The sequence below is a fragment of the Streptopelia decaocto genome (genome assembly GCF_964273445.1).
Source record: "Streptopelia decaocto genome assembly, chromosome: 15".
Classification (NCBI taxonomy): domain Eukaryota; kingdom Metazoa; phylum Chordata; class Aves; order Columbiformes; family Columbidae; genus Streptopelia; species Streptopelia decaocto.
Genome location: NC_138670.1, coordinates 3,336,993 through 3,358,158, shown reverse-complemented (window position 1 = coordinate 3,358,158; position 21,166 = coordinate 3,336,993). Strand labels below are relative to the sequence as shown.

General features: G+C 53.8%; 1 protein-coding gene across 10 annotated transcripts in view; it reads right to left on the bottom strand.

Annotated features, from left to right (window-relative positions):
* The window catches only part of NCOR2 (nuclear receptor corepressor 2), a 213,224-nt gene that overhangs the window by 71,452 nt on the left and 120,606 nt on the right, over positions 1–21,166 (bottom strand). For 5 of the 10 annotated variants that reach the window (XM_082066400.1, XM_082066408.1, XM_082066409.1 and 2 more), the window contains exons 9-13: positions 13,591–13,657; positions 8,666–8,853; positions 7,389–7,485; positions 5,190–5,368; positions 2,052–2,106 (exon numbers count right to left, since the gene is read on the bottom strand). In XM_082066400.1, the coding sequence (XP_081922526.1) occupies positions 2,052–2,106; positions 5,190–5,368; positions 7,389–7,485; positions 8,666–8,853; positions 13,591–13,657 (586 nt within the window). The remainder of the gene's footprint in view (positions 1–2,051; positions 2,107–5,189; positions 5,369–7,388; positions 7,486–8,665; positions 8,854–13,590; positions 13,658–21,166) is intronic. The other 5 variants (XM_082066405.1, XM_082066401.1, XM_082066406.1 and 2 more) reach the window with 3 other exon arrangements.

The window sequence follows — 21,166 nt, the reverse complement described above, 5'->3', positions numbered from 1 at the left end:
GGGCCATCCCGCAGGCAGGGGATGGGGGACAGAGCGGGGCCATCCCGCAGGCAGGGGATGGGGGACAGAGCGGGGCCATCCCGCAGGCAGGGGATGGGGGACAGAGCGGGGCCATCCCGCGGGCAGGGGATGGGGGTGCAGAGCAGAGAGCGCCCCCGCTGGGAGGGGAGCAGGGGGACGGGCTGACCCCAGGTGACCGTGACAGCTCCAGGCAGGAGGAGCAGAGCCGCCTGTCACCCTCTGTCGCGGGTACGTGAGGCACAACCTGCCACGCGACTGTCGGCCGGCGTTACTTCCAGCCGCTGAGCTCACCGGCTCAAGCGCGGGCGGCTTTCTCAGGGCCAGGCTGAGATCCCGGCGCTCGGGAGCCACCAGCCCAACTCCAGCGGTCAGCTCCACGAGCACCGTCCCAGATCGGATACATTAGGAAAAAAACGACCCGCGTGGGAGAATTCTGGAATCCAGGAGGATTCTGCTCCTGACCAGCGCAGAGCGTGCCGCCCCGGGAAAAGTCCTTCGCGGAGCTGAACGCTGGTCTGGGCTACACCCTCCCATATGGGCTCAGCAGCTGCAGGAACAGAGCTGAGCCCGCGGAGCCATCCCGGGCGCCGCTGCGGGCTCCGGGGGCGCGGGGGGGCTGCGCTCCCCCTCGGCAAGGAGCGCAACCATTTGCAAAAACAGATTGCAACTTTTAAAGTGTTAATTGGATCTCTTTCTAATCTAGCCATGATTATACACACACACGCGAACACAAAAACTTACAGTCATCTGTTCCAAGGGCTAAGATCACTATTTTTTTATAATGCAATTTAAAAATCTATTAATTCATTACATTGAGCCATACTTTGCATCTCTCTCCAACAGGATAATGGATGTGTTCTGTATCATAATTACAGCCTGATTTACAAATGAGTACAAATAAAATTAGAAGACATTTTACAGCTTGGAACACAGGCTGGATTGTGAGCATCATCCAAGTCCCACCACTTTCGGCTTCAACAAGACGGAAAGGCTGGAAAGAGCCCGGTATCTTACAGTGACAACAGCAGCACGAGTTCTGCTGGCCTCTGCTTGCTGCTTTGGGCAGGGAAGTCAAGATCTTATAAGTTTTTTCCCCATCTTGTGTCATGCAGAATCAGAGAATAGTTTAGGCTGGAATTGAAGACCTCTGCAGGCCACCCCCCAAATGCAGAGGGGTTCCCCCAGAGCGAGGGGACACTGTAGATGAGACACCACACAAGATGGGCAGAGGATGCAACTAACTGCAAGGACCAGAGGAGCAGCAGCTCCCAAACGTGTCTTGCTCAGGACAGCACCTGCTCCATCGCTGCCTTTCCAGGCTGGGTCTGTCCAGGATCTGCCCACACAGCCTGTCCCACAGCGGGTACCCGGCCTTGCTCAGAACAGGACCAGAGACTCATTCTTCCTTCACATCTCTTTTTCAAACCTTTCAAAGAATCATTTTGGTTGGAAGAAACCCTTAAGAGTATCGAGTCCAACCATAACCTAAATCTAGCACTAACCCACGTCCCTAAGGGCCTCATCTTTTAAACCCCTCCAGGGATGGTGACTCCACCACTTCCCTGGGCAGCCTTTTCCAAAGCATCACAACCCTTTCCATGAAGAAATGTTCCCTAATATCCAATCTGATGAACTGGGACTCAGGCCACCCTCCAGATCCCCTTGCTGAGCAAAGAGGGGACCCCTGCGCTTCGCGCTGGGCAGGCAGGTGCCCACCCCCCGTGCGACAGCCTGGCTGGTGCAAATGCCTCCAGGAGCTGCTGGAGAGCAGATCCCAAGGTGGGCTGTGACGCCCGCACACCAAGCTGGATGCATTCCCACACCTCGTGGCGCTGAGCGCCGCGTCTCTCCACAGCTGAGTCGGTCCCTTGTCTCTGGGGGGAGCGGGAGGTGTCTGCACCATGCCCAGGGCTCTGAGCCACCACCGCACACAGACGCCCAGTGTCCGCCGGCTGCTCCAGCACCAGAGCCAGCCGTGTGATGGAGAAGAGACAGCACAAGCAGGTTAAAGCCAAGGCAGGGAGGCTTACCTTCCTGTCCAGAAAGGATGCGATCAGGCCAAAGTTCTTCGGATGCTGCATGAACCTGCGGGAGCGAGAGGGAGGGGGTTAGTGTGGTGCCGGCTCCGACCCTCCGACCCATGGCAGCTGGGCTGCCATGTCCTGCACACCCGGAGCAGCAAGGCCGGCTCCCCGAGGGACTTGGGAGGTTGAGAAAATATTTGTCTGCTGCTCAGCTTCCCAGAAAGACCAGAACTTTAAATTTAGCCCAGTGGAGCTGGGCTGGTTGGAAGCTTCGATGCACAGATGTTCATCACGCAGTGGGAGAGGGCAGGAGGGCTGGCAGTGCCCGACAGCTGCCTGTCACTCTGCTCCATCCCATGGCCACCCCAGCCTGGACCAACCGCAGGACGGGCACAGGGGGCAGCTGCACACCTGGCTGGGGCCTCAGGATCTGGCAAGGAAAGGGCAAAGCATCACCATCAATGGCCAAGCACAAGCACCCTGCAGAATGGCCAGCGGTGCCCCTGCTGCTGAGCAGGACCCCAAGGCTGGCTGGGCTGCCAGACACAGCTGCAAAGGACAGGAAGGGAAACCCAAACCCCAGGAGGAAGCACAGAGCTGCCACGTTGCTGAGTTGCTCAAGAGATGCCTGGTGAGGGATGTGCCTCCTGCCCAGCGAGCGAGGGAGCTGCCAGCAGGCTCGGGAGGGAGCATCGCCTGCCGCGGGGAAGCTGGCCCTGCGTGCAAAGACGGCTCCTCCAACAAATCCCTTCGCCTAGCTGGTGGGGAAGTGCTGATGGCAACAAGCCCATGGCAGGAGGTGCTCCCGCTGGCAGGACAGTTAACCAGTGTGTGGCCAAAGCACGGGGAGCCCAGCGAGTGGTGATCTTGTGCCAGGGCTGGGGCACAAGGCAGAGCAAGGGATCTCATCCCCGCTGCAGCCAGCGCGAGGCTTTTGTGGGTGACAACATGGGATTGGGAGGGTGTAGGAGCATGGACGGCAACAGGAGCGTGATGCTCGGGTGCTTAACGGGGTTCCCAGTCTCTGTCCCACAGGCAGCAACAGTCTTTCTGCCATCGGTGTCTTGAAGAGTAAGACTTATCTCCCAGATATAACACAGACACCAAGGAGATCATCTAAGACACATGAATAAATAAGAAAAAATAAACTAGAAATGCTAGGAAAAAAGAAAAGAGAAAAGCAGCTGGGCTGCTCAGCCTGCAATGGGAGCACAGCTCTGCAGCTGTACATGGCACAAACCACGGGCTGACCGAGGGACAGGCGTTTCAAGGCCACGTTATCAACGATGCTAACACAGAGTCAAGGGCAATGCAGATGACAATCCACTGTTTTTCACCGGCCAGGCCGTGTCCCCATGATGAGGGACGATGCTGCATTCACACCGTGCCCAGCAGCACAGGGCCTGGATGCTGAGTGCATGGATGCATGCACCGCAGCCATCCCTGCTGCTCCACCTAAACCACGGCCCCCCGTGAGCCGACTAGTGATGGGCTCTTAATAACGAGACCTGAAATCCTGCCCAGAAACAAATAAATCAGACTCCTCCTCATGGTTATGTTTTGACAGCTAAAACAGTTCAGACCTGGAGCCTGTCGGCCTTGCTGCTCTCTCCAGGAGCCCCTGCCCTCAGGGCTGAACAAAAGGTCGCACCAGGTTTTCACGGTCTCAGGAATAAGCCACCTCTGGGTTACGGATGACACATGGGGTTCACCTCAAAAACCCAGGCCAGAACTGCGGCACACCAGGCAGCTGAGCTGCCCACACACCAGGATCGTATCCTTACAGCTCCAAAGCACCAACCTCTTCAAATGAGCTTTGTGAGAGCCCTGAAATCCTGCTGTATTTATGCCTCGAGCTCTGCATCACCCACGGTGATGACACAGAAACCATCGCACATGGCAGGATGCAGGAGCTGGGTGTGGATTCTTCCAGCCCCATTAGCCAGGCCCAGCCCCGCCATTAAAGAACAAGTAATTAGCCTTTGCGTCATTTGTGGGCAAGCCTTGCTGTTTGGAGAGTCACATTTTAAGGCTAATTAGCAATGAGGATTCTCCTCTACCAAAGGTTTGGAAGGCTGTTTGCTTGTTTTGTTCTTTTTTGGTCCATCTTGGCAATTAGTTATTTCAGCTGCAAACGGGAGTCGTCACGGGCAGGGACGGGAGGAGAGATCCTGGACATGGAGAAGCTTCCAGAGCAGCTGGCCGTGGGCCTGCTGGTAACCCGCAGAGCTGTCCCATGATTGTTTGGAGGCCAGATGGGACGAGGTGGCCCTGTCAGACCCCTGTGTCCCTCGTGTCTCGAGCAGCGAGCCCCAGCAGAGCTCATCCTGCTGCAAGCTGAACTCCAGGCTTTGCTTTCAGAGACACACAGGGCACAGTGGGGACACCATGGATGCTCCGTGTTCTCTGTGCACACACACCCAGCTCCCCACTGGGCTGTGAGATACGGCAGAGTCTGGATATGAGATCGAGCTGGGACGCACAGCGTGGCTGACAGCACAGTGGTACCCAAGGAGGGGATCAGCATCCCCCAGGCGATCTCAAGCACTAAAGTGAAGTTGTTCTCAAGCGCTGCTTGCAAACAGGAGGCAGCACCGCAGCCAGAGCGGGCAGGTACCGGGTGTGGGAATGCACCCAGGGATACAGCGGCCGGTGGGAAATCCTGCTGAGCACGGGACCGAGCGCTGAGGGACAGGTGCAGGCTGGAAGCTGCAGCCTGAGGGGGTGTGCATGGGGGTGGGTGGTGACAGCCCCAAGAATCCCTCTGGACACACAGCGCCCAAAGGACAGGCATGTAAATCCAAAAATGTAACAGTGTATGGAGCACAGCTTCACTGGCTTTGTCCTTAAACTGGCTGATACGACAGGATATGCAGCAGCAAAGAAATTTCTACTAACATTTGTAGTTCTCGGCCTGTCATGAGCAGCAGCTTCCATCACCTCTACAACAACCACACAGAACCGCCTGAGGTTTCCGTGCAAGTGCATCACCCTGTGCACAGGTCCAAGGTGACACAGGGACCATGGTTGTGTCCCTCCAGGATTTGACAAGCCCTTGGGAAATTCATGACTGTGCTGGGGCCCTGGCCAAAGCACCGCACGGGTCCCAAAGGCTACATGAGGAGCTATGAGGGCTACACTCACTTTTCCCGGAAGGTTTCTTTCTCCTGCTCGCTCCACATGTTCATCACCTGCCGATCCTTGTAGACCTTCATGGGGTCATCCATGAGGCCGTTCATGTTGATGAATTTAATGCGCTGCTGGTCAGCATCGTAGAGCATGGGCGGGATGACGGCGAGCTGGCGCATCTGCTTCTCCAGGTTCTGTGGGGAAAAGCAGAGAGAACAGTTGGTCAGCACCACGGGCCCGCAGGGACCACAGGGGACAGATGTTCGGGAGGAAAGGACAGGCGGAGGAACAGCAGAATTCAAAAGCAAGCACTAGACAGCTTTATTGCTGGGGTAATTGTAAATTAAACGCTGAAAGAGGCTATCGCTGTCAGCCAGGAAACAATTAATCTTTCATTTTGAAATAAAAGGCTTTAAGATACCATGTGGAAATGCCTGACTTAAGCAAAACAGCTCCTGATCATGACGAGGGACAAGTCAGAGCAGCAGTCGCACAGGGAATGCAAACCCTTTCCAGCCACCAAACCCATGGCCACGTGGAGGTTCAGCGCCCACCCCAAACTGCAAGAGAGGAGGGTCAGCTCCGCAACGCTTTCTGAAAGGGAGGGCAGAGGGAAACGTCGTGTTTCCCTTCCACAAGAAACCTAGTGTTGTTCCAGGAGGTTTCAAATGTCACCGTAACAGGGCTGTCATTCCTTTCTTTCCTCTTACGGCAACACCCTGGGACAGAATTTGCTGCCTGGGAGGACAGAGGGATGCTCTGGGCACCTCTGTCATTTGCTAGAAGCACCGTCACTCTGAGTCCTCCCTGTCACCTGGGATGGCACCGGTCAGACACAAATTCCAACCCTTGACTCCTGAAGGCCAGGTCTCGAGTGCTCTTATTTTAATTTACAGCCAGACACCGGTTCCACAGGGAACTGTAACACCCACACCTTCCAGAACCACCCGGCTTCCCCACCATGATTGCTCAGACCCAACCTCCTCTTCCTAACACACATCCCTCTGCACAGACGCAGGCGCTTCAACTCATTTCATCACCTGCCTCATCCTCACTAGGAAGCGTCCTGTTCAGCAGCCAGCTTCTTCAGATGCCCTGCGGGTGTCACCTCATGGCAGGTGGCCAGGGACAGCCCACAGCCAGAGCATCGACCCTGACCGAAAGCAGCAAGCGCTGTGCAGAGCCCTGAGAGCACCAGCGATGCTCCCCAGCTCTCACCCCCCTGCTCCTTCCAACCCCATGGAAGGGCTAGAAGCTTCTCAAGGTCTCCTCCAAGCCAAGCAAAGTGGTGTCTTGGTGCTCAGCAGAAGGTTGTTGGGGTGGAGTTGAGCAGCACACGGCGCAGGAGGTCGCAGACAATCATCTAACGCTCCCCTTGGCCACAAGCTCTGCAGAGCTGTGAAGTTTCCCTGCTTCTGAGATCTGTGTCCTCTCGGTCGCCAGCTTAACTGGCAAACAGCAAACTGGGACCTGGGGCAGGGAGAGAACTGGGTGTGCAGGCAGCAAACGCCTCGGCCACGGCGGGCAACGGCTGCTCTCCCCTCCCCAACGCGCTGCGCTCGCTGCGCTCGCCTCCGTGCCAAGAGAGCGGAACCCTTGTGAAACCAGATCCAACCCAAGCCAAGGTCATGGGGATGTTTCGAGATGAATGGAGCTCTCCCAGAAGATCGTGGGCCAACTGGCTGACGTACAAACCATTCATTCCATAGGATTCCCCTGTGTCGAGCCGCACAGCCCATTCAAAACAAAACGGAACAGAAAAACCCCTCCGCCCGGCAGCCAGGGCGCCGGCTCCCTTCCCACCTCTGCTTCCAGCTTAAACTCACAGCCCGGAGGTGCCTGTGGGTGCTGCCCGGGACGAGCAGCATCCTGGGGTTTCATGTCCCTAAGAGGAATTTGAATGCCAATAAACTCTACCCACTGGCCACTGGGGCTCTTTGCTCCCTGTTTTGCCCCTGCAGAACCACTGCACAGCTTTGTTACATCGCTCGGGTGGCTGGAAAGACGCTGCTGGGTATTAAAGGAACACCTCACTTTGGATCCTGTGCAGAAAGTGTATAAGGCATCACGGCAACATCCCCAACCTCAGCATGGCCTGAATGTGGTGGGATTTGGGATAGACTTCACCGTGGGATCTGGCCGTGCTCTCCTGGTTTCCTCAGAGAGGTGTGGAGTGAGGGGTGAAGAGGAGGAGAAAGGACAAGCTGGTCTCACCTCTTGTTCTGAGAGCCCGTCGATGATCTCGGACACCTCGTGCTCGCTGCGTGCAGCTGACATGGCGAGCCCGCCGCTGCCCCTCTGTCCTACCCTGCTGGGAAAGGGCGGCGAAACACTCAGACACTGATGCTCCGCTTCATTAGCGGCAAACCACACTCATGACACCTCGCCGGCCCTGTTGTCCTTGTTGTTGACCTCCATAATGACCATAACCCAACACCCCACCCAGGCCACCCCATCCCACACCTGAAGCCCAGAGAGCATCATCCCCGGTGTCCCTCAAACCACCTTCCTTACCTGTGTCAACCTGGGCCGCTACAACAGAAAGGACATTTCATACCCAGCCATACTTTCCTCATATTTTCTCCTGTTTACCACACCGCAGCGTAAAGGCGTCAGCACCAGCACCAAGCCGTCAGTGCTGATTGCAAATGTTGCAGGAAATTTTAAATCACAACCAGCCATTGACATCTACCCCACCCAATATCACTAAATTTAACAGCCACGTATCCCAAGGAATTAAAACTTTTCCTATTAATCACATAAAAGCTTTAAACATTTCTGGGTACCATTTCTCCCCTTCTCTTTAAGATAAAATAAAGCCACCATTGAGGGAGTTTGGGAGCATCCTGTTGTGTGCGGGGCACGAGGACGGGACGCTGGCACAAGGGTTCAGATTCTGCGCACAGCAGGTGTCCCTGGGCAAGATCCTGGGGCTGAAATGAAGGACGGAGCGTTTTCAGCAAGAAGGGTGGAGATAATGAAATCGCGTCTCCTCCCGGCAGGAAACAATATGACCTCCATTGCGCTTCCCATGAAGCGGAGAAAACACACCAGTGGATGGGAGGGACAGGGGACATCCCTTTCAGTGAGACACTTTGCTCCTTCATATCATCCACAGTTATTCCTGTAACCTCTACAGATGTTTCTTCGATCAAAGCATGTGCATGTATTAAATCATCAACATGACCAAATCCATCTGCGAGTCTTGTATATCTTCATTTAGGCCCACCAGCGAGGCAGTAATTAGTGCTGTCCCAGCCAGAGGAGATGGGCAACCACATTCCTGACATTTTTCCTTCCCTCTTGGCTCTGTGATGAGCCACCCTGGGGAAGAAGCAGCAAAGCTACATGTCTGCTGGCTTCTGCCTTCAACTAGAAGGGGAGAAAAGGGACCGGTGGCCATCCCAGCCCGCTCCTCCCGCAAACAAACCCCGCACCCATCCCCAAAGAAAAGAGAAAGGCTGTCTGATACCAGCTCAGCCCCTTCCTACCGCTTCTCCTCTAACCTCTGCATCCGCTCTTGCAGTTCCCGCTGCTTCCGAATCTCCGGGAATTGCTTCTCATAGTATTCCCGCACTTTGCTCTCTTTGGCACGGCGCCGGGGGTTGTTTTCGATGCGCTCCACTTTCTTTTCCCAGGCCTCCATCAGCTGGTCATAGCGCTGGCAAAACTTCTGTTCCTGGAAGGGCAGAGGGAGAGAAGCAGCTCAGGAGGTGCCTGGGAAGGGCAGCTCCTCCGGCCTTTCCAACGAGTCACGTTGCTTCCATAAATACGGTTTATTAGGACACGGACACGCTCCAGGGTCTGGGCCCAACCCCAGGGGAAATTCTCAAAGGCAGGTCATCGGTACCCTCAGGCTTTTCCCTTCCAGCCCCAACACAAAGTGTGAAAACCAAGACTCCAGCCCAGTGTGGCTTTGTTCACCCACCACACATCCTGCCTGAGCATCCTCCAGCATCTTGGGTGCTTTATCGGCACCCAAACCCTGGTGCTGGGGAGGGAACCCCTGCCCCAACACACTGGGAGAGGGCAAGTCACCTGCCTGAGGCCACCAGGCAAGAAGGGACCAAAACGTGGCCTTGGCAGGGCATACAGGAGGGCAGGGATGGTGGCCTGGCCACACCACGATGCCACCAGCTCCTCCACCATCCTGGAAAGCAGAAGCGTTTTGTCAGCTGCTGCTCCTCCTCTTTGGCTCAGGAGCGGGACGAGCACAGATTCACTGATGGCAAACCCAGGTTCTGCTGAAACACGGTGCCGTGAGGGGTTTCCATGCCACATCCCCCCCAGGTGACATCCTCATAGCACACCTGATCCAGCTGCCCACGCGGGTTCATCACCACACTCCTCCCTGGGACTGATGAGACCATTCCAGTAACCACAACATTAAAATATCATTTGCAACACAAATAAGCCTCTCCCTACCTTTCCCCAAATTGCTCGTCCCTCCTCCAGCCACCCTCCTGCTGGCAGAAAACGCCCAGGAACAGGTGAGGTCCCGCCAGCCGCGGCGGTGACAGAAGCGATGGTGCTCAGCCTTATGTGAAAGCAGCTGGGCAGCCAGAGGGGGTTTTAAGGTTCCATTTTGAGTGAAACATTTTGAGCCTTCTAGGTCCCAAATTGGGAAGCGAAAGCAGATGTCGTTCTGCCAGGAACTCAATGGCAAACCGCAGGTCACCTCCTGTTCCCCCACCGCTTTCCAGAACAGGCGGCTCGGCACCGGCACCGCAGAGACAGTAACCTCATCTCTCGCCATCGCTGCCCCGCGGCTGCAGGGAAGTCCGAAGCTGCAGCATTTCCCCCATGTGCTCTGCTCTTGTCTCGCTCACTCTTGGCCACAAAAAAAAGAGGTAAAAAAAACCCCCAAAGCAATAGAAACACCCAGTTCCAGGTCAAGAGGCAGCTGGGTTATCCCCAGCCAGGCAGGTCAGTCATGCTGGGGACCCCATGTCCATAGCCCAGCGCCGGTGCCAGGCACCCGCAGCAGCCCATGGTTGGCATCACACCGATCCTGGCATGGGGGTTTGGTCCAGGCAACCCAGACCTGGCACGAACCCCAACGCAGCGACACATCCTGCAGTTCTGGGGCCTTCTGGAGGCACCTTGACAATAAAGTGGGGTGGACAAAGCACCTCGAACCCTGCGGCTGATGCAGGTGAATGCTTCCCTCCCGCAAATCAATTAATTCCCATTGTCACACCTGGAGCCAGGTGTTCCTGCCCTGCATGGATGCACAGGAGATGACCAAGTTTCAAAGGGAGCTAAAGGAAACAGCCATAAGATGAGAGCAAGGAATGAGAACAAAAATAAAAATGCCTTAAAAGTCAAGGAAGGGCAAGGAGCTACGGGTAATGCCAACAAACCATGGCAGCTCCCAGAAATCTCAGCTGCCGTGTTTCTATCCCCCGAGAAGTGATGCTATCACCCCCCTGAAAACGAGCGCTCCCACCCTGCCAGCAAATCTGCTACATCCTCCTGCTTTCAGAGCATCGCATTTGGGAAAAGGCTAAAAATACCTCGCAAAGTTTATCACTGCTCGGTGCCAGGAGGCAGCCGGTGCCCTGTGCGGAGTGCCAGCCCGCGCGGGGGCTCGAAAGGCTCTTCACTCCCCATGGGAAGGAGCGGGCGCTGGGTCCCGCACCGCATGGCCCCGGCAGAGCCGCCTGCCTGTTCCTTCTCCTCCCCTCTTTGGGACAACTCGATAAAAGCTTTATCCAGAATTCCTCTTTTAAGGAACTGGTACGTGCGGATGGAAAAAGCAACACCAGCATCACACGGCTGATCTCCCCGGTAGCTCAGGCCCTGGCAGCAGGACGGGCAGCACCAAAGGTCCCGGCTCGGCCCCCAGGGCACAGCTCTGCCAGACGCTGCTCAAATCCCGCTGACTTGCATCTGCTTGTTAAAGCCCCTTCCCACCCCGGAGCACAGAGATCCCTCCTGCCACACGAGCTCCAAACCCCAGCACGGCCGGGCTGGTCTGCGGCATCCCCGCCCAGCACCCTTTGGTCCAGCCGGGATACCTGCCCCCTGACATCTCTTCTCATCCTTCAAAATCCAAGATTACAGGCACCTCATTGTGTGCTCCTCAGATCTTCACAGCTCAGGGGAAGCTCCCAGTCAAGCACTTCAGAAGCAGAAATGTTTATTCCTTCTTCAAGCAGCCTTAAGCGAGCGTGTCCATTCCTGAACAACCATCTGTACCAGCTTTTAGCATCGGTGCTGCCTCTGCTCCCCTTCCCGGCCAGGCTCCCCAGCCCAGCAGCCTCTCCATCACACCCGTAAGTGATGGTGAGCCAAATCGGACTTGACGTGTGTATCTAAAAATGGATGAGTAGTAACGCCGCCGTAGAAGCTGAAGGCAGCTCGTGGGCTGTGCCAAGCCCGAGCCCTCCCGCAGCCCACGCTCCCGCGGCTCCGGGGAACAGAGCAGCTCTTTGGAAGGCAGGGGAAGAGCGGAGGTGACAGGAGGAACCAGAGCAATTCCTCTGCGAGCCCCACGTTTTGCTTCCCTGGCCGATGGAGATAAACCTCTCACAGCCAGCACAGCTCCCTTTGCCCTTTTCTCTCCGCAGCATCACCTTCCTGACAGCAATTAAACGTCTTCTGCTGTGCCGACCGGGAGGAAACCCTGCGGATCCTCTGGTGGGGCTTCTCAGGGCTGGACCCCACGGGGACCGAGCTCTGACCCTGCCCTGGGCAGCGACAATACCCCAGAAAGTAAAAGAGCCAGAAAGAAATGCTGGCACGTAGACGGGCTTTGCTAAAAATAGGGTCTGCTACAAAATAGGCAGAAAAATAGCTAAGCGGACCCATTTTGCAAACAGAATCAGCAAATGTATTCACTTTGCAAATTCAGCAACCGTATGTTGCCTATTTTGTAGAATAGGCAAAACGCTTCCCTAAACTGAAAAATCCCCTTTCAAGGACACTGAATAAACTGGCTGGCAGAAATTCACCTATTTTGCATGACAGGCGACTTTACCACAAATTGTATTTTAGGAATCGTGCTCTTGCAGCCTAATTAAACCCTTTCCCCCAGCTCCTCGATATTCACAACAGAGCGACTGTGGATTTAGCACAATAACCGGTCGCTTCCACCAGAAAGCAGCTCCTGGGCAGTTCCCTTCTGGTTCAAAACCACATGATGCTTTGCAATCCCTGTTTTGGGGAAGGGAACGTTGATCCGCTTCCCACAGCTGCAGAAGTCGGCTGGGACAGGCGAGGTGTGAGCCCTGAACACCCTCGCTAGGAACAGGGAAGAAGTTTGAGCATGGAAAAGACTAAACAAACACTTATTCAGACTCAAATGCAAGACACAGCCGTCCCTTTGGAGCGCAAGATCTGTGGCTTTTGGAAGATTGCTACAAAATGGAGGAAAAATAAGAAAATAATTTGATCGCTGCCTCAGAAATGTCTATGTAAACAGCCTTATTAGAAACTGCTTTTCAAGGCAGAGCCTTCCAGCCACTTTCCAGGGCTGATTATATTGAATTTTTCCAACAATTCCTCCCAGTCGGAGCACTTCCAGCACCAAAGACAGGGAGAAAACCTGCACCAATGGTAATGTAAGACCCTAAGGCCAGCACCTGAGCCTGGCCCAGGACAGACACCAAGGCAGGAACTGGGATTTTTATCTTCTGCATACAACACAACACAACACCCTGTGTCACGACCTGAATCAGCCTTCACCAAAAAAATCCACCTTCCGAGTGTGGGGAATGGGTTCTTCTGGCATTGCCCCTTCTGTGCTGGTTTCACCCCAGCTCCAGTGAACGAGCGCGGAGCTGCCAGCGACAGAAGTGTACGGTTCTGTAAATCCACTTGAACTTTCTCCTCTATTTACCGGGGACTTGTAAGAAACGCCTCTGAAGTCTTACAATAACCCCCACCTTCCCCCTTATTTAACCAAGAACCATCTCCTTGAAGGACTCTGGGACTATCTCATGGGCAAAACTGCCTAGAAGTGAACCGGTCAGAGCTTGATTTTTGTTTTAAACCACAAATTCCTAGAACATCGCTCTGTGGTCAGCTGGAAAGAGTCAGCTCGGTCTTCAGAGCATTTATCGGAAGCAGAGTCAGCTTGTTTCACACCTCTCTTAGGGTTCAATTACTCACAAACCAGACGTTTATGCTGTGAATAGGCGCTCTGAGAGCAACGAAGGGCTCCGCTGTGATTAAGCCAACCCCGCGTGTTTGCTCTGTGGGGAGGACTTGCAGAGGGAGGTGCTGCCTGCAGCGAGATCAGGGACCTCTCCTTTACATCCCAGTTATTTTAAGCATAAGAGATGCCGCAGCAACGCAAGAGGCAAAGAACTGAGCCCCAGCACTTCTCCGCTGGAAACCGCCCTTTGCTTTCTCACACAAATAAATTACGCTGCTTTATACATGTAAAATAAGGTATAAGGGAATCACTTACCCACTGTTTGCGAGCATGATTTCTTCTCTTAAAGTACAAAATTAACTTTTTCCGCATTGCCTGGTTTCTGTAAAGGAAAAAAAATAAAAAGAGGAGATCTAATTAATGAGGTGGCTAAAATCCCAAGCCTGGCTCTCCCCACATCCTGCAGGGATGAAGTTCCCTTGACCTGGAATTGCTTCAGAACTGCAAATGTGGTTATCTGGGGACCCCACGCCAGCTTTAGAGAAAGCCCAACAAACCCTCCGACACAAGAAACTTCCCCCGCGACTGTTGGTAAAACCAGTACTAAGGATAAGAACTAGATTCATAAAGTCTGAATTCTGCAAACCTTTACGTGTGCTCAGCACCGAACACGGGCAGATGCTCAGCTCCGCATCTACCAACGGGCCTGGCTGTTTCTTGATTATTTTTACATTTTAATTTGCAAAAACCCAGCGGGGTCCCAAAGCTGGGGGGCTAAGGCCAAGCTCTGCGTGGCAGGAGGTGGCTCCCCCCGAGCAGAGGCCACCCCGGTCCCCAGGGCCAGCAGCGAGGGACCTGCCAGCACACACACGCGTGCCCACGGGGTTGTTCACCCTGGACTCCGCCGCACTGATAAGAAAGCAGGATAGCGGCAGATATCTCCTGACCGCTCGCTTGCTTGGAGCCGGGCCTAACAAAGCTGCAAACCAGCCACGAAAGCTCAGCCTCTTGCAGAATTGGGACCTCAAGAGAGAAACTAGTCAGTGCAACCACAACCAACCTGATGTCTGCCCAGACACCCCCCTGGTTTCTTCTTCTTTCTACTTTCTAAAGAGAGCATGAAACAATTGCTCTAAGAGAAGCAGCACCAGAGCACTGAGGAGCAGGGAGGGCTGCACGAACCCGAGAGCCACACTTGTTCCTGGTACTAATATTTACAGCAATATGATCTCTAGGTAAAAGGTAGAGACCAGGGGCAAACGAGTTTGCTTAAGTCTTTTTATCCTGATTAATGGCAGAGCTGCAGTGTGTAATCACTGATCAGGAGCTTATCAGCCCCATGTAGGCACGTTCTGCAGGACTCAGCAGAATGAAGGACTCAGAAGATAAAGAGGGTCTGGTGTTCCAGGGATCCCAGCCTGCCTGTGTGCGGGACCGGGAGCAGGGCCTGGGGGCACCCACTAATTAGCAGGTTCATTTAGGACACTGAGAAACCACTGGGGTGATGCTAATGATGATCCACTGTGGGATGGTGCCGTCAGGGATTGTCTCTTGGGGCTTCCACAGCCAAATCGATCCTGACCCCCCCTGCACCAGCCTGGGCAACATCCAGGAGCAACACGGGGTTTGAGACGCTGCTGCTGGACCTGCCACACAAGTTCTCAGGAGACAGAAGGGTAAATGAGGAAAATTAGCAGCTCTTTTGCAGCTGATGGGTTGCCTTGAGTTTTGCATCATGGCTGACCTTGAAAGTGCTAACAGAGGCAAAGGCTTAATGGCTTCGCAGCTGCAAAAATCAGGGATGCCTTGAAAGCTGGCGCATGTTTACCACTGCCAAGGCTGAAGCAATCAAAGAGTGAAAGGATTAAAAACAACAACAAAACCCCCTCGTGCCCTAAATGTTTTTGCCAATTTATCTTTTTTTTTTTTTTTGCATAAGGTCAACCTTTCAAAGGTTAATACAACCTCAGTAAATATAAACAGGCTTCACAGTTTATCTTACTACATGTACTGCTGTTACTTAGAAACCATTCGCAGAGAGGTGAGCTTGGGCCAAGCGTCTCCCAAGCACACGCTGTGCTCCCTGGGCAAAGTGGGTTTGCTGGGGCTCAAGGGGAGCGTCCTGGATGGAGACCTGAACCTCGCAGAGCGGAGGGAATCACAAGCAGAAGGAATGGAGGCTCCTTAGATAAAGCAACAGTGACTCTTGTGGACAGATTTCAGTACTGCCGGCCTGGCAACCGCACCGCGCGCTGGGCTGGGAGGACGGCGAGCTCCCCATCCTTGGCCGTGCCCCAGGGGCAGCCTGGGATGGACCTGGAGAGACACGGAACCACCAGCTCCTGGTGAGCTGGGGTTGGGGGCTGCCAGATGGCACAGCCCCATCCTTGTGCTCAGGAATTCATCCAAGCCCCCAGCACCTCCCCACAAACACTGGCAGGCGGGAGGAGGAAACAGAGACCAAACCAGTGAAACCAAACTCAAAGCTTGATGTTTGAGCGACACCTGCCACCAGCAGAGGAAGCAGAATTCAAATACTATCTATAATTCTGGGCGTGATTCCACAAGAGCTTTTCACCCTTGCATAACTCATCCTCATCCCACAGCCCCACGGACCCAGCTGGTGCCCGACACCTGAGCGTGGTTCTCAGAGCCAACCTCCAAACCAAGGACCCCAGTGACATCCACCTCCTGCTCCACAAGGCAAAGGGAGCCCTGTGGGAACAGCTGCTTCCACCTTTACCCGGCTTGGCGCAAGGCTGGTTTTGTTTTCGGGCTTTCATAAAGGAGCCAGTCGAGGAGAGAACCTGTAACTCTGCCTTTTGAGTTACTTGGCTCAGGTCCACACAAACGACTTGGCTACGGTCCCTCTGGAGGTCGCGATCTTAAAAGGACGCCGGTGCACGCATGCGTGTCGGTGCTGGTGTGTGCACGCGAGTGGGCACCGCCAAGCCCTGGGATAAGAATCCCAAGGATACAAAGAGCCAATGCAGGGCAGCGCACCTGGCCTGGCCTGCGGAGACCTTCAGCCCGTGCAAGACGAGATGAAAGGAAGTTTGCTGTTTGATCAAAACTAATCAGGGGTATTTAATTACACGGGAGCATCTTTCATCAAGCAGCCCGTGCAAACAGCCTGCACAGAGCGATGGGAGCAGCGAGCAGCTGGCAAAGCCATCGCACGGCGAGATGGATCGTGCAGGCGAGGGTCAGAAACAGGGTCTCTGGTAATTCCAGCCAAACAAAGCGCTGCCAGCGAGGCTGGAGATCTGCAAACCACAGGACCTGTGGAGCACAGCAAGAATACTCCAAGGTGAAACGGGCCAAGAGGTAACGCAGAGGCTACAGAGACGGCCGTGTGCCACAGGTACGGCCGCCCGTGCATCGCTGGCGCCAGGATCCCACCTGCAGCTCGGGGCCGTCACCGATGCTGCGTCTCGCTGCCGGATGCCCTGCGGAGAGGGCAGGGAGCGGGTCGTCCTCTTCACGGGTCATCACAACGCATTCATTTCCCTGCTCTGGAACAGCCGGAGCACACGGCTCCAGCTGGTGACACACTGTGACCTGGTAACCCCGAGGCAGGGCACGTTCCCAGAAAGCCAGCTGTTCTGAGCGGTTTCCTTGCAATATCCAAAAAACGCTTTGGGGGGAAGAAAAGCAGAGCAGATCTTTAGCTAATTTACCCCAGAGCCCTTGAGCATTGGGATGGACCATTAGTGCCACTGGGAGCAGAGCGGCAGAGGCCCGCAGGTCTGGATATACGGGCAGGCAGGCTGTGGAGAAAGAAGCCATCTGGATGGAGGTCTTCCGACTTCTTCAATCATGTCCTGCAAGTCCGAAATGCATTCAGCTTTGGAGGTCCAAAGTCATCACTATAATTCGTGAAAATGTTTGTGCTGTTAATTCACTTGGTGATTCGCACGCTGAGGCCCGTGAGACGCTTGTGCTCCGAGGAGGAGATGCCTGGGCAAACATGGGCACCTCGTCCAGGTCCCTGCGGTGCCATCTCCTTGTTCCCACTGAGAAGCACAAGTGACTCCCCTGGGCAGCAGCTACATCCACAACCACAGTTCTTCACATCAGATGGGAAATTCCAGCCCGTCCCATTCAGCACCTACGAGCTCAGGACCAAAATGAGACAAGTCCAAGTGCAAAACCACTTCTACCATCGCTCGGGCACGTGTCCTACACCTTCGCCTTCCCTTGAAGCCCAAGCTGATGTTGCAAGCCCAAGTGTTGGCAGATATTACACCCAAAACAGCACTTGGCTTTTCACTGGCAAGAGCAAGAGGCAAAAGGTTGCGGTGTGTGCCTCCGTCATTTAGTAATTCCTCACAAGGTAATCGTTCTGCCCTAGTGCATGCAGAGAGAGAATAAAAGAGATGAAAAACCTTGAATGGGATGAGCGGGGAGCTGCTAGGTGAATTTCTAATGAGGAAAATGTCTGCAAGCGCTAATAAAAAGACCTGAAAGAGAATGCATTAGTAATGACAGGGTTTGGAAGAGCATTTGTGTTACATGTCAGGCTTCCACTATGAACTGAGAGGCAATCCAGCGCTACTAAAACCCCTAAACAGCCAGTAATGAAAAGAAGACTTAAATTTTCCAAAGTGACAAGTGATTTGCAAAGCTGTAGTTAGTAGATTTTCCAAAGAAAGCTCCTCTGCTCTTTGGGGAGTAAGGGGAGAGGCATTTCAAAAAGAAAAAGATATTCAGAAGCCCATAAACCTCTCTGAAAACCCAGACTTCACATTTGGATTCTGCAAAGTTCCTGCCCACCCACCGCAAAAAGAAAAAGGAAAAACAAGAAAAGAAAAGCGCTCTCAGCTGCAGACAGCAACCCAGATGTGCAAATACTAACAGCAAAGACAGCAGAACCACACCAAAACCCAGAATCACGCTCAAACGCGGCTTCTCCGACACCTCTGCAAGCACCCCAAGGGGACGCAGCCTGGTTTCACCCCGACGTTCCTGAATTTCAGCGTAAAACCACGCGTGAAGGGAATGTTTAAAGCAAACCCTGGGAACAGCACCTTGCACGTACTTCCCCTGCGCTTTTCGCTTTTCCTTTTGAGCTCAGAAGCTCACGTTTTGCTTTCAAACACAAACCCGCAGACTGTGATTTCAAGCTGACTGCTTGGGGAAGGGGGGAGGCGAGTCCTCCCGGGCGGCGCTTGGCGGCTGAGCGAGCAGGGATCTCCTGCCGCAGAGATGAAGGCCCCGCGGAGAACGTCTCTCCAGGTAGGCAGCAGGTAATTGATCCTGCTTGTGTGAACATCATCTTGTCATTTTGCAAACACTCTGAGGAAAGCAGGTTAATATCTGCGGTGCCAGGAGTCTGGGGAATACACAGCATCACTACGGCGGCAGGGCAGGGGGAGCAGCTCTCATCCTTGTACCTCCGGCTGGCAAAACGCTGAAACAAGAGCCCCAGACCAGACGCACTGGTGCATAACTAAGAGTCCTCTGCATTTGTTGCTGTATTTCGGCAAAATTCAAAAAAAACCCATAAACTAATGAGTCCTTGCAACCCTCTCAGCTGATGCAGCACCATTCAAACTGGCCTCCAGTTGTGTTTAGGGCTGCAAAGCATCTGGAAAGAACCTACCAGGCCACTGCAACGCCAGAACATTCACATAAAGACAGCAAGGGCCGAGCGAGCTCAGGGGGCAAAGCTCACCCCATCCCTATGGAAACGAGGACACAAAACACCACCCAGCTCCGTCTCTCCTTGGTGAGAGCGCGGCAGAGCCCTTCCCTCCAGCAAAGCGGGTGTTTCAAACAGAAAGGACACGGTCCCACCAAAGGTAGGTCAAAGTCTTTGGCACAAACCACTCAAGGGCGCCTCAGCTCCCGCGGCAGATGTCACATACAAAATTAACCACGTCTGCTCCAGTCCTGCAGGTGAAGCAGAGGGACCCAAGCAGCCGGTAACAAAGCATCGCCAGGCAGCTAAATAGGACTTAAAAGCTTCTGAAGCTGCAAACACCGGAATGAACTGGGGCATGAAATTAATTTTAACTGCACTGAATAGGAGACAGGCCATAAAACTCCACGAAAATAAGAGACCGGTAACATTTTACTAAGAGTAGAAATTCTCTCTGTAACTCCCCAGCCAGCTCTATTTGCATAAGTGACTCATCCCAGCTGAAAAGCAAAGCAAACAAGCAGGAAGAATTAAACTAGTGTTGCAAGGCGCAGAGTATCGCTGTAGAGAAATCGAGGAATCCTGGCTTTCTGATATTCAAATGCCTTCCCACTGATGCTTGTAAATGTTCAACTGAGGAAAAAATCCACCCTAGGAAGTCTTTAAAAAAAGAAGAAAAAAGGTATTTGTAAGTAAGAGCCTGGCCATCGTCCTGAGCGCAGCGATGGGGCTCCAACCCAGCTTGTCACGGGAGCGGTTTTAGCACAGCAGATCCAGCACGCAGTGAGGTTTCGTGGACAGAATCACAACCGAGATGATTTTCCGGCACCGCACCATAAGACCTTTTCCTCGTGGCTTAATCTGCGCAGGGTGACGTTGTTCAGAAGAACCTGCGCTCAGTTCCACCTCGGCCAAACACAACCTGTGGTGTCCTGGCGGCTGAACTGCTGGTGCCCGACTGTACTGGCTGATGATTCCCAGCACCCCAAGGATTTGTCCCTTCTCTTAGCGGAACAGCCACCTCCAGGCTGCAGAGCAGAAGCTGCTCTGCTAGAGCAAAAAGGAACAAACACACTAAGAACAAGGAAAGAACAAAAAATATCTTCCAATGCAGCCCACAGAGAGGCTGGTGGTGGGATTTGAACTTGGTCCAAACAGAGAAGTTTAAACCTTTTCCTTTTGGTCAAAGGACCCTGAATTGTTTGCTTAGAAGAATCATTGAAATCTTGATTTTGTACCTGCCTCCCAAGCATCCAAATGTCCTTTAATGTGCAGCAGGGAGATGGGAGAGCAAAAGACACAAGAGATGGGGGAACAGGCCACAGCAATTTCTCTGCATGTCCATCAACAAGTCACAACGTGCAGCTCAGGCCCCAGGATCTCCCAGACAGGCTCACGGTCAAAAGCAGCAAACATCTGGAGCCCAGATTGCTCAAGGGCCTTTTGCTGACCTAGATCCACGAATGTGCTCGGCTGGCATCAATAACCAGCTGAAGGCAGCTAATTGTGAGGTTTCTGGAAGGTGGGGACAGAGGCTTTTCATTAAAACGCGTGGTTTCCTTCCCATAGTTTTGCAGCATTAATCACAGCGAACATTAACCCCAAACCTGCCTGCCCCGACCTCTCCTTGGTCTCTCACTGCCACCATAATAACCCTCAGGATGCCACAAATGACAGGATGAGGAGGAGCATCTGGCGGCACGAGAAGATGGTTGGACGGGGCTTCACATCATCTTACCAGTTCCACTCCTGCCCCGCGCAGTCAGGTCCCTCTCATTCGTGCCCATCTTTCAGGCAGCAACCAAGGACAGGAAATCATTTAAATCACAGGAAAACATCATTGCAAATGTTGGCAGGGGAAGGGAGAGCGGGTGAAGTATCTGGATGTACTTTTAACTTGTTCTTTCAAGGAGAAAACCAGCTATCAGCTTGAAACGGCCCCATCAGCGCCCGGCTCCTGAGGGTGATGGAGCCCTTCGAGAGAAAAGAGGGGTCGGGGGACCCCGAGAGATGGTGACGGCCACATGTCATCAGTGGCAGGGCTGAGCCACGACCCAGAAAGCACGTCCTTGGGCCAGCACCCGATGCCATTCAGGTGGTTTATTGGGTTTGTTCAAGGCAGAAAAAAGTTTCAGATCTGGTTTGACTGTTTAGATTTCCAACAACAATCACAATTGTTGCTGTTCTCATCATCTGTTATATTTCTTCTGCGTTCAGGAAGTCACTGTGGTTATTAAATGCAGGTTG